We start from the raw sequence: 12,611 nt of genomic DNA, 5'->3' as shown, positions 1-12,611 counted from the left end.
CATGTAGCGACTTGTTCGAGGCCATAATCAAAACAAAGTGAATCTGATAGGCACGGAGAATCGCAATTCTTTTCGCCAACCTTCAATGCAAGTTTCGTCATTTTTACATAATACACGCACTTGCTCTGCAAATTGGCTTTCTTTTCAACAAAAAACTTACAAAAACATACAATAAAAAGCACTCAAACACGTACAGAACGGTCAGAATTAGAATTGAACACAAGAAGCCTTATCCAATTTCAAAGACGGAACAGACGGAGGATACGAGTGTGAGATGTGGTGCCCCGATTTTATAGATAGCTAAATGGAACGGAAAACCCTAATTTCGTTCTAGGCGCCACGATAGTTCTTAAAGGAATGGGGCTTCATTTCGGTTCAAAGTGGCTCGATGGGCTTTAATTAGTTATTCGGGGCAGCTTCCTGCACATCCATAATTTCTTCCTACACCTCTATATACTTAGAAATTATAATTTCATCTTTTTATTTTTAATTTCAGAATATATGTAGGCATTCAGAAATACATAACCAAAAATGAAAAAATTGTATTTCAATTATATATTTTGAAATAGAAAAATTTTAGATTATATAATTTAAAATAAAAATTTTGTATTTTTTATTATACATTCTAAAATACAAAATAAAAATTATATTTTAGATTATATATTTTGAAATACAAAATAAAAATATTTTAGAATATAAATTTTAATTTTTATATTCTAAATTATGTAAATTAGAATGTATATTTTATTTTATATTTTGGATTCTGTAATGGATGAAGTTATGGGTGGAGATGTCTATAGAGGAAAAAGAAAGTGATGAGTGAGGACCACCTGTGTAAGCAGAGGAAGAAGGGTGCGATAATGGCCGTGGAAGAAAGGGCTTTATTATCAGTGTTTGTAATAATAATAGCAGAAAATAACATTTTTCTCAAATCATTCACTTGCAACTTTATTTTATTACAAAGATCATTTGTTTTGTTTGATCAATGCTTTTCTTAAAAGAATTATAAGTATTTTTAATTTAATCAAAACATTTTATGTCATTCATAAACTTTAGTATCAACTAATTACTTTGAATTTTTTATATTATTGGCAAAATAATTTATTAATCACTTAACTAAATAGCATCTTGATTCCTTTATGATAACAAAAGTTACTCCACAATCACCTCTCACCTAACAATTTTATCACTAAATAATTTATCATGTTGTCTTGATTTAACTTTATAATATACTTGAAGTTCAATAAATTTCTTTAAAGAATAATTTATTTATTATTGAATTTTTTATCTCGTATGATCAATTTGATTTTCATCGATACTGAAGTTGGTAAAATTAAATATTATAAATAAGTAAAATTTAAACAAAAACGTGTCTACATTAAAAATATATACACTATTCGTTTTATTTGTTTGGAAAAAAATTATAAATTTTAATCTAAACAAAAATAAAAATTTTCATAAATTCAAAGTTATTAATAAAAATCATAAAAGAAATGTCGATGTTAATGTTTATAAAAGGAAAATCTAACTCAATAACTGCATAAATAGTCACAAATCATAATATTACAATCTCTTTTTCAGTCCAAACAAATTTTAATTCGAGGTTAAACACATTCCCCTGTCATATATCATCACACATTAGCAGTCAATGGCCAAAGATTGACTCAATTCACCAAAATATTTAAAGCAACCAATGTTTTAATAGCTAAAACCAACGCCAAACAGATTTGACAGTCCAGAAATTAATTCCTGGCTGGAATGCATGAAATCATCCCCACCACATATAGCATATAACAGCACCGAAATTACATACATTTTTAATTCCAATCTATATTACGTTTGGTCCATGTTGAATCCATTACCAATTATTTCCTACTTTCCATTAGGCCACAATAACAATATTAAACAGATAGCAATTTCAGGTAACCAGATAATTCAATTTATAATTGATACATATCAGCACACCTCCATCCTTTATAGCTACATATGTACTCATAAGCCCAGCGGAACTAGTAACCCAAAAAAAATATCAAACAGAACTAACTACTACAAGGAATCTGACAGATACTTTGCATGTAAAAACAATACATAGATGCTTCATCACAACCACATAATTCAATCAGACCCATAACAGAACAGCATATCAGCCTTATCTACTCAACCATTGTACTAGGCTTACGAGACAACAGCATTATTACTGATGCAACCATATCCTTAAGTCATATATCCTAGGCATCCCTTAAATAATAATTTACTCTCTTCTTTTTAACCTTATCAAAAAGTCAATGCCCAACGGAGTACAAAGGGTATTAGTGCAGTAAAACATTAGCGTCATGTAGATGGAATGGCTTGCATAGTAGTATCTGTAGTTCTGAAATTATTCTATCAGACTTAAATTACACCCTGCCAATCACATTCCATCATGCATGTAGACACCTAATACTACGCAATGAGGTACCGTATAACTAGCACAAATTTCTTCATGTTTCCATACATACATGAACACCAAAATACATACACATGACCGCATAAGAAAACCTGACTCTATCTTGAATAGAGCAAGTATCCTGCATTATGTTTATACGCCAAATTAGTGTATCATGCAATGGTTATTAGGGGTCATCAAACATGACCAACAATCTCAAAACAATAACGTTCACAACTTAGTTAATTCCAGGTATTTGGCTACAGGGCAGAGATTAGTATTTCCTAGTTACTAGACAGTTTAGCAACTTTCATCCCTAGAACACATCCAAACAGACTACGCCTGCAGAAAGTTACCCAGCTTATTAGCTCTTAAAATAAACCAGTTTTTACATAATAAACATTTCCACTCTTTCTTTACTCCTTTATCTCATTGTATCAGAAAATGCAGTAGAGAGATACAAGTCACTCCAAATTGATGTCACATGTCATAAAGTTCAGATAGTAGGAGTTGAGTACCACCAGATTTAATCAATGTAACTACTTAAAATGATCAAAGACAAAATGAAAGTATATTAGTGTTTAATGGTATCTAATTTTAAAAGGATGTGTAAATGAGCAAACTACACCTCGTTAGTATACATAGAAGCAATTTTTCTAATTTTTCTCATAAATCAAACGTAGAAAGAAAAAGAGAAAATAAAAAATTAAGAAAACAGAACCACGATTTTTCAAAACTTGGAGGATTCCTCTAAATCGTTCAATCTCTCGTCCTTTTTCCTCCTTAATTCAGCCTCGTAGTTTCTCAGCCTCTCATTCATTCTCTCCTGCACATACACCATATCAAACAAACGAAAAAGAAAAAATCTTTAAAGAGAAAAGGGAAAAGGGTTTCTGAATACCCTAACGAGCCTCCATTAGGTAGCTTCAGAAAGCCATAAAATTGAAGAGGCTAAAGAAGCAACTGAAAAGAAAGAATAGAGAGAAGGTATGCTAACCTTGTAGTTAGATTCAACACGGTGCATAACGTAGAATCCGAGGATGCCTCCAAGGATTGTACCGGCCATGATTCGAATGTAACCCCATTTTTGAGAAACAGGCTTCATTTATTGTTAGCTTCACTCTTGATTTGTGCAGAGAATGGTTTCAGTTTCAGTGTTTAATGGTATGGGGTTTCTGTTTTGGAAATCTTACACTGGCCCAATTTTCACAATAAACAAGTAATTGGATCTTCAACTTTCCTCTGACCAAAAAAATAAAATCTTTAGTTCTTCCTCTTAACTATTTTCTGAGATATCAGAACAAACCAAAAAATAAATTAGCTTCGTAATATAATAAATCAGAGTTTAATTAAGTTTAACTAGTTTTATAAATACTAAACTGAAAAATAATGCAATTTAGCGTTTTTTTTAAGAGTTTACTCATTTGATAACCATTTACTCAATTTAGATTTATTTCAATAATCCTAATTACAACCAAAACTAAATCAAAAGAGGATATCATATACATTGAATGCTTTATAAATCTCATCCTATTAAACAAAATTAAAATATCAAACTTCATAGGCTAAATATAAAACTCATGAAAAAGCAAAGTTTAGATGAGTTCTTTGAACATGAAACTGAATAATCTATGTTGAAACTTTGAAAGTCTACTTTTTTTGAATAGATGGATTCTCTCAGTAGATAGCATCTTGATGATAATAAATATAAATACAAAACTTTTGAGATATTTTGGCTCTTGTGATTAATATATTATATAAAGTTGTAGCATCATGAGACTTTTAATGTTGTGATTGATGTTTGTTATAAATATTTTTAATATATTATATAAAGTTGTAGCATCATGAACAAGTCATATATTGGCAAACTAGACATCTCTTTTAACATATTGTCATATTCATCTTCAGATATATGACACATAAGAGCGTTACATTTTAAGCATTCATCGAGTAAGAAATCAACACATGAAGGATCAAAAGATGTTTAGAGGAATATATTGATTCCTGTAGTTTGCCAATATATGACTTATTCAACATGACTCAAAGCATTCAAGTCATATTCTACAGCTTTTGGATTATCATCAATAAACTTAAATCTATTAATTGTGTTAGGATATTTATCCTATTTTATCATGATTATATTGTGTCAAGGGTTACCCTATTTATTATGATTATATTGTGTCTAGGATTACCCTATTTATCATGATTATATTGTGTCTAGGGTTACCCTATTTATCATCTAATTGTGTATCAATTTATTCTTATAAATAGAAGATTGTGAGAGGGATCAATCAAGCCCTCTAGAATTATTTTACAGTTCAATCTTAAGTTGGTATCACAGCGGGTCGATCTCGCTCTGGTTTCTGTCTCGTAATATATATCTGTCCGGCGCCACAGTTCTTCGTCGCCCTCCACCGTCCGCCGCTGCCCGCCGCCGGCCACCGTCCATCGTCGGCCACCGCCGTCCGTCGCCGGCCACTGCCGCCGCCGACCACCGCCCGCCGTTGCCGGCCACCGTCGTCCATCACTGTCACAGTTTCCTTCATCTAAACCCTTAGGGTTTTCTTGTTCCTCGCTAGTACTATTCGTCTTCTTCAAAAATGGCGTCTGGCAGTACTCTTTCCTTCTCTGGAAGTCCATCAATTACCTCCGAGAAGCTAAATGGAAAAAATTATCTGTCATGGTCTGCTGCCGTTGAGATGTGGTTCCTTGGCCAAGGGCATTATGATCGCCTTGAGCGAGATGGAAGCCATGTGCCTACTGAAAAAGCTGATTAGTGGAAACAAGTAGATTTCCAGTTGTGTGCCCTGTTATGGCAATCAGTGGAACCCAAACTTCTTGTATCTTTGAGGGCTTTCAAAACTTGTCACTCCTTTTGGAAGAAAGCCCAAAGCATTTATGCCAACGATATTCAACGTCTCTATGACACTACGAACAAGCTTGCATCTCTTAAAATGGCAGACCATGATATGGTGTCCTTCATGGCTGAAGCCCAATCTGCTGTCGAAGAACTTAGGATGTTTTTGGAAGTAGATCCATTAGTGGATATCAAAAAGAAACTAGACAAATTTTACATGGTGTTGATCCTTCGTGCCCTACATCCCGATTTTGATCATCTCAGAGATCAACTTCTAACTAGTCATGAGGTCCCCTCTATGGAAACATTGACCACTCGCCTTCTGCGTGTCCCGGTACCTCAAACTCAAGAAGCGCATGAACTAGTGTGGTTAGTCAGTTCATGCAGGCTCCATGTGTTGACCATTGGAATGCTCTCATTCGCATTCTAAGGTATGTAAAGAAGGCTCCCGGGCAAGGATTGTTATATGAAGATAAAGAAAGCATTCAGGTCTCTGGGTATTGTGATGCAGATTGGGCAGGTTCACCTATTGATAGACGGTCTACTACAGGATATTGTGTTTTTCTGGGAGGAAACATTATTTCATGGAAAAGTAAGAAACAGAATGTAGTAGCTCGATCAGCCGCGGAAGCCGAGTATAGGGCAATGGCATCACTAACATGTGAACTTATATGGGTGAAACAATTCCTTCAAGAGGTTAAATTTTGTGACATCCATACTATGAAGATGTATTGCGACAATCAAGCTGCTCTCCACATTGCATCAAATCCAGTGTTTCACGAGAAGACTAAACATATAGAAATTGATTGTCATTTTGTTCGTGAAAAGTTGTTAACCAAAGAAATATGTACTGAGTTTATTGGGTCAAACGATCAACTCGCAGATGTATTGACCAAGTCATTAAGGGGTCCTCGGATTGAGTTTATTTGTTCCAAGCTTGGTACATACAATTTGTATGCTCCAGCTTGAAGGGGAGTGTTAGGATATTTATCCTATTTTATCATCATTATAGTGTGTCAAGGGTTACCCTATTTATCATGATTATATTGTGTCTAGGGTTACCCTATTTATCATGTACTTGTGTATCAATTTATTCTTATAAATAGAAGATTGTGAGAGGGATCAATCAAGCCCTCTAGAATTATTTTACAGTTCAATCTTAAGTAATTGAAAGAATGATTGATAGCTACGATATCATTGACCAGATTACTCCCCCAAAATAGAGATCTTAAGAAACAACCTATCTATGAAACTTGATAAATTATGTTTAGAAGAGATCATTGGAGTTCCGAAAGTACATGAAGAGGTGTTTCACCGCAACCGCAACACCCATTTAACCATTAGCATTCAAAAACAAAAGAAAACTTCTCCGTCCAAGGTGTCAATTATCATAAACGATTCATCAGATGCCAAAATATTAGATGAAGATGATAATGATGATGATTTCTCCTTCCTTACAAATAAGTTTAAAAAGTACTCAAACATGGTAGGAAAGGTAGACAATACAATACTAGAGAGTCTAAGGAAACATATTAGAAATTCATTTACTCTCGTCATAAAATGCCTTAACGCTTTGGGTAAGAATGTTCTGAGCAGGACAAAGAAAAAGGGAAGTCTCATATCCATATGGGAAGACCTTGACATCTATAGATTTGAGGATGGAAAGGAAGAAGAGGGCCATGGTTTGATACTGACAAAAATACAACGCCTAACCAAACTTCCGATGACTTAGACTACATTAACATTCATTTTATTACTGAAGCATATCATTAAGTTACTTCCAATACTGCAAGCTAGCATGTTTTAAGAAGTCTTTTAGAGGATTTTAAAATCATGTCTTAACTTGAGTGTTTAAAATAAAATTTTGAAACATCATATGGTCTTTTAGAAGAAAACCTTGAGATCAAACATAACGGTGGGAGAGGAGAAGAACAAGGATTTGAAACAAAAAGTTGAAACTCCAAACGAGTTTGAGAAAACTAAGAAATAATCACTTTCAAAAGTCTTGGAAAATGTTCTATTAAGGAAGACAAGAATAAGACAATAGACCTAATCAATTATAACACTTATTTAAGGAAAGTTGTATCCCAAACAAGTATACGTGAGAAATTATTTGTTCTACTTGTAAGGAAATACAACAGAACCCTTATTAAAATCAAGATTGGATATGAACGAAAGCTGAGTTAAATCACATGTATCATAACCAAAATAGATTGTTTAATGGCATTCCTAAAAAGGACTATGAAAACACACTAAAAACAAGCATTCAACTCCATAGAGGTACTTAAACATAAAACAATTTATCTTGCAAACAAAACAATGGTATCAAGATGATATAGTGATTGTACCTAGACAGTGATAGCTCATGACCCATGACAAAAGAAAGGAATATGTTCAAAAGCCTTAAGAGTAAGAAAAGAGGCAAAGTCATACTCGGTGAAAATCAACAAAAATGGAAAATTGAATTTGGTCGAATGGGTATGAATATTTTTGGTCTGTTTCAAATAGCATTTTTTTCATTTCTTCCCTAATTACCAGTTATCAAACAAGTTTGATTTCATTTGAATTTGGTCCAATGGGTATGAAACATGGTATTTTAGGTTTGTTTCAAATAGCTTCTTTAATTTCTTCCCTTATTACCAGTTATCAAACAAATTTGATTTTATTTTCTCAATCCATTAGTCCTTAACTTCTATTTCCTATCATTTCGAATTATAAACGTCTTGCAAAAAGGATATCGAACATTAAAATAAAATAAAATGTGTATCCCCCGATGTTATAGTACTGCATGAACACAAGATTTCATGTGTTTTAACGGAATGGAGGACATAAGATGAATTTAGTCATCTTCCGACACAATCTTGGTATATAAAAACCAGTTTGCTTTATAGATGACCATATTTTCCACTCTAAATAAACTTCAAAATCTAGATTTTAAATAACCATATATTTCACACTTATCACTATTCGATAACCATATATTCAAACTTTATTAAGTTTGAGCACAAGTTCATTCATAAATCACATCCAAATACCTTAACTTGGATGAATTCATAAAATGAAAAACCCTGCAAAATATCAGTGAAAATAATTGATCAAAAGAAAAAGAAAAATCTAGAACATGTGGCGACTTGTTCGAGGCCATAATCAAAACAAAGTGAATCTGATAGGCACGGAGAATCGCAATTCTTTTCGCCGACCTTCATCAGGAGTACATAGTTCTTTCTAAACTCTTCGTTGAAATTCTCTATAGGAATGATTTTGAGAAATGATTTGAATTTTAGTGAAATGAACCAAGAACTAGCCTTTCTTCTACATATTTTCATTCACAATAAAAAAATCAAAGATCAGATAGTTCTGACTCAGATTATTTATAGGATAATGTTAATGTTTTTAGCTTTTTTGGAGATTTTGAATTTTTGGTATTTTTGATATGATTGAGGAAAAGAAGGTATTGAATACTAAGCTGACGCAGACTATCAGACAAGTACTCATATCTAATTTACTTTTATTCTGATGCGGTCGTATGAGTAATGGTACCATTATTATTCTTAAATTGAAGGTACCACTATTACATGATGCAAACTACCATACAAGTACTCATACCATTGTTATTCTTAAATTTAAGGTATCAAGCACTACACTTGATAAGTGATCGAATACTCATTTCATTATTTAATTTTAAATTGAGGGTATTAAACACTAGATTGATGGGCCTGTGCGGTCCAAGTCCAACCAGGGATCCAAACCTTCATTTTCTCTTCTTCTTCAGAAACCCGCAAACCCTAGGTGAAGGAGAGCAGCCTCCCTTCTCGATGAACCCACGCCGTTTGTACCAGGGGTCGCCACCGAAACCCTAAAAGGCGAAAGCCATTCTCTCCATGACGCTCGTCTTCTTCTTTCAGCGAGATGCTCATAGCAACACGGCGTCGTCTCTCCCCTTCGCGATGCATTCACGGTCCAGAGTCGTTCTCGTTCCGTGTTTTCCGCCTGGCCAAAGGCATCACCAGCGACACCGATCGTCGCCGGAGTCCTCGCCAACCACCGCGTCATCTCCTCTCCTTCATATATCCTTTCGTTCGCGAGAGAGAAGTACCGCTATTCTTCATTGATGATTGTTCCTCTCTTCCTCTGTTTCTTGGTTTGGCTAACTATATATTTAAATTAAGAGCTTATGATTGAGGGTGGAATGATTAATCCGTTTTTGGTGTGGTGTAACAGAGTAATAGGAATAGGAGGATACAGAGGTAACGTGAATTGATGGGTGATGAATGAAATCAATGATAAGGGTGACGAAAGGGAGGTAATATCACAGCCAATAATAATCTCAACGTAATTGTAGAATCTCAAAGCGCATTTCAACTATTAAAAAGAGTCTAAACCATTACTAATGCATATAGTAATTTCATACAAGTTCGTCACATACCTCTTTGAAGTTTTCTCTAATTCTCCCCTTCTGTTCCAGACTCCTTCTTTTTGGTTTGTTTTCTGTGTCTTCCTCCTTTCTTCTCACCCTTCCCTCTAGCTTGCGTTCAACCCCTCTCCAGATTTCTCTTGGTTTATTTCCCCCGTTCTCTCTCTCTCTCCCTCTGTTTCCAAAACTTCTTCCTATTTTTTTTGTTTTCTCTAGCCTTCCCCTAGCTGCCCCCAAAAAAAAACCCCTCTCTGTATGTATTGGACAAGGGCGTTGCTCCCTCCACCCCCAAGTGCTTCTCCCTCCACCTCTCCAGTTTTATATAATTATGTCCTAACTCAATTTTATATAATTCTAATTATGTCCTAAAGTAAAATTTTTTTACTTTTTTTATTTTAATATTTTAATTAATTTAAATTTATTTTTTTTCTATTTACTGCCTACACCTACCAACCTTTCATTTTCATCTCTCACTTCTTATTTCCGTAACCTCTCCCTCACTTTCGTAACCTCTCCAACTTCTCCATTTTTCTCAATTTCTTCTTTGTTTTTCGTTTTTGTAGAAGATCTTTTGGTGTGGAGCAAGACTGGTGCGGAGGAATAGCGTGTACGGAGGAACAGCGTGGAAGAGCGAGATCTGCGTTCCAGGTTGGTTCTTTCACCCCGTGCTCTGTTTGTTGACGATTTTACTGTGCACGAAAGGCTAAAACGGATGTGGGACATCCGTTTGCCTTCGACGGATGTGGGATATCCGTTGAAGGCTAATCGGATATCCCACATCCGTTTCGGCTGTGCTGCATTTTTTTTACTTTTTTAATTGTTTTTAAATTATTATAACTGAAATATATATTTATATATTTGATATATTTATTGTTAAATGTTTTTAAATTTTCTTTTGACTTAGATTATTATTTGAATATTTTATAAAATTTTTTATTTGTAGTTTGTAAATAAATTGATTAAGAATTAGATACGAAAACTTTTATATATTTAAATTATTTTTATTTCTTAAAATAAATATTATCAATTTAATTTATTTAATATTAGTAAATTTGTATTTGTATTTATTTTATTTATAGTAAATTTGTATTTGTAATAATAATTAATTTAATAATAATTAAATGAAAATGTATTTAAATATATTATTTTAATTAATTAGCTAATTGTTTCTTTTATTTAATTTTTGTTGTAAGTTAATAAATTAATTATTATTAGTTTAATTTATTTTGAATTGCATTTTTTATAGTTTATTAATGATATTTGAAACAATAATTTATTTTAATTTTTGAAATTAAATAAACAAATTATTGTTAGAAATGGCAAGAACACGTGGTGCATCTTTTAATTCTCGAGGTGAGAGTTCTCGAGGAGAGAGTTCTCGAGGAGAGAGTTCGTCGCAGGGCGAAGCTCGAAGAAGACCTACCGTTTCTTAGAGTTGGATATACGAACATTTCCCTAGTATGGGGAGGAGGCGGTTGGTAGCTTCTTACGATGACACCACACCACGTGCCATGAGGTGGCAGAGCCCTAGGCAGAGTTCCACTCTCACAGAGATTCGATCACAGTTGGATGCGCTGACATACAGTGGAGTTGTATGACATCCGTATGAGGGGCATCGGGGCATTCGACCATTCTTCGGCATCATGGTTGTGATGTCCACACATCACCTTCAACACCCATCCGGCCCCATCTGAACATGGTTTACCCTTTAATCTAAACGGACATTCACATTTACGAGTGCCGTATACACTAGCCACTGCATCAGCTTTGTATTTCCTATATTTTCCCCCTCTTTCACATCCAAGCTTGACATACGTTTTTCTTCCCCGTACACCAGTAGCTATGTCAGATCTTACTATTACCACAACAAATCCTAAATCAAAAGCCATCCCTCTTACCCATTGAATTAAGTGGTCCCGTGAATGAAATATTTCATTTGTTGTAAATCTATTTGTTAAATCTCTCTCTACAACTTTGCTAATTGATGAAGACAAATCAGATTTCAAACTACAACCAATCTGAGAATCCATATGAAGATATTCATCCATTTTAAATAATAATCACCTACAAAATTATAATGACCCTTATTAACATAATTAATAATTAATCAAACAAATATAAAAATATTAATATAATTAAATTATATATTTGATATAAATAGAGTAATAAATAATTTTTTATATAATTATCAAATTATTAAAGAATTAAAGATACAAAAATCATCTATAACAAATTCATATTTTAACAAAATTATTACGTTTAAAAACTAACCATATATAACATTTAAAATTATAAATTTAAATATAAATTATTGTAAATAAAATAAACAAATAAAATAAAAACGAAACGTAAAAGGAAACTGCCTCTGGACGGATGACATCCTTCAACGGATGTCAACATCCGTTTAAGGCAAAACGGATGTCGACATCCGTTTCGCCTTAAACGGATGTTGACATCCGTTGAAGGATGTCATCCGTCCAGAGGCAGTGTTCCTTTTATGTTTCGGTTTTATTTTACTGCGTTTTGCGGCTCATGCAAGGATTATAGGCTTGGATATTAAAAGGATTATTGGAAGTATGGGAAGGGTTTAGGGTTTAGGATTATAGGAAGGATTATGACTACGTACCTGGAGAGGAACCACCACAAGGACACTACACCACAAACGCACTGTACCACGTACTGCACCGAGAACAAGAGGAAGATTGCTTGATAATTCTTTTCACGATCATCAAGCTTTGCAGAAAAATATTTTACTCATACAAGGAACTACGTAGGTTATCACTGAAATATGTTATAAATGAATAAAATTAAAAAATAATAATTTTAAAAATAAAATTTTACTGAGGGGCAAAATAGTAAAGGAAAGATGGAGGAAGGGGCAAAAAAGTAAAGGGGAGGTGGAGGAAGAGATGTGT

At 33.6% G+C, this 12,611-nt stretch overlaps 1 protein-coding gene and 2 non-coding genes across 4 annotated transcripts; all 3 read right to left on the bottom strand.

Moving 5' to 3' along the window:
- LOC128195074 (small nucleolar RNA snoR86) lies at window positions 1–126 on the bottom strand. Its single transcript, XR_008246647.1, has one exon. It is a non-coding gene; the product is annotated as a small nucleolar RNA snoR86 (small nucleolar RNA).
- A 2,765-nt stretch (window positions 127–2,891) lies between these two features.
- LOC108334250 (uncharacterized) lies at window positions 2,892–10,015 on the bottom strand. Of its 2 annotated transcripts, none has more exons than XM_017570005.2 (3): window positions 9,709–10,015; window positions 3,423–3,712; window positions 2,892–3,251 (listed from the first exon to the last, which is right to left on the bottom strand). In XM_017570005.2, the coding sequence occupies exons 2-3, from the start codon at window positions 3,528–3,530 to the stop codon at window positions 3,156–3,158; spliced, it is 204 nt and encodes a 67-aa protein (XP_017425494.1). In that variant the 5' UTR covers window positions 3,531–3,712; window positions 9,709–10,015; the 3' UTR covers window positions 2,892–3,155. The 2 variants fall into 2 exon arrangements, with proteins under 2 accessions (XP_017425494.1, XP_017425484.1); XM_017569995.2 differs by having other exon boundaries at window positions 3,423–3,667; window positions 9,709–10,011.
- Window positions 8,403–8,522, bottom strand: LOC128195075 (small nucleolar RNA snoR86). The gene has a single exon (XR_008246648.1). It is a non-coding gene; the product is annotated as a small nucleolar RNA snoR86 (small nucleolar RNA).
- Window positions 10,016–12,611: the final 2,596 nt, after the last annotated feature.

The sequence above is a fragment of the Vigna angularis genome, chromosome 1 (genome assembly GCF_016808095.1).
Source record: "Vigna angularis cultivar LongXiaoDou No.4 chromosome 1, ASM1680809v1, whole genome shotgun sequence".
Classification (NCBI taxonomy): domain Eukaryota; kingdom Viridiplantae; phylum Streptophyta; class Magnoliopsida; order Fabales; family Fabaceae; genus Vigna; species Vigna angularis.
Note: the sequence above shows the minus strand (reverse complement) of the source record. Positions and strands in the feature narration are given on the sequence as shown.

What these genes read in the sequence shown, in the direction of transcription:
- LOC108334250 (XM_017570005.2), bottom strand. Translation starts at nt 3,530, where the DNA reads ATGAAGCCTGTTTCTCAAAAATGGGGTTACATTCGAATCATGGCCGGT. An exon ending in GTGTTGAATCTAACTACAAG is followed by an intron (nt 3,252 to 3,422) that starts GTTAGCATACCT and finishes GTGTATGTGCAG; the next exon opens with GAGAGAATGAATGAGAGGCT.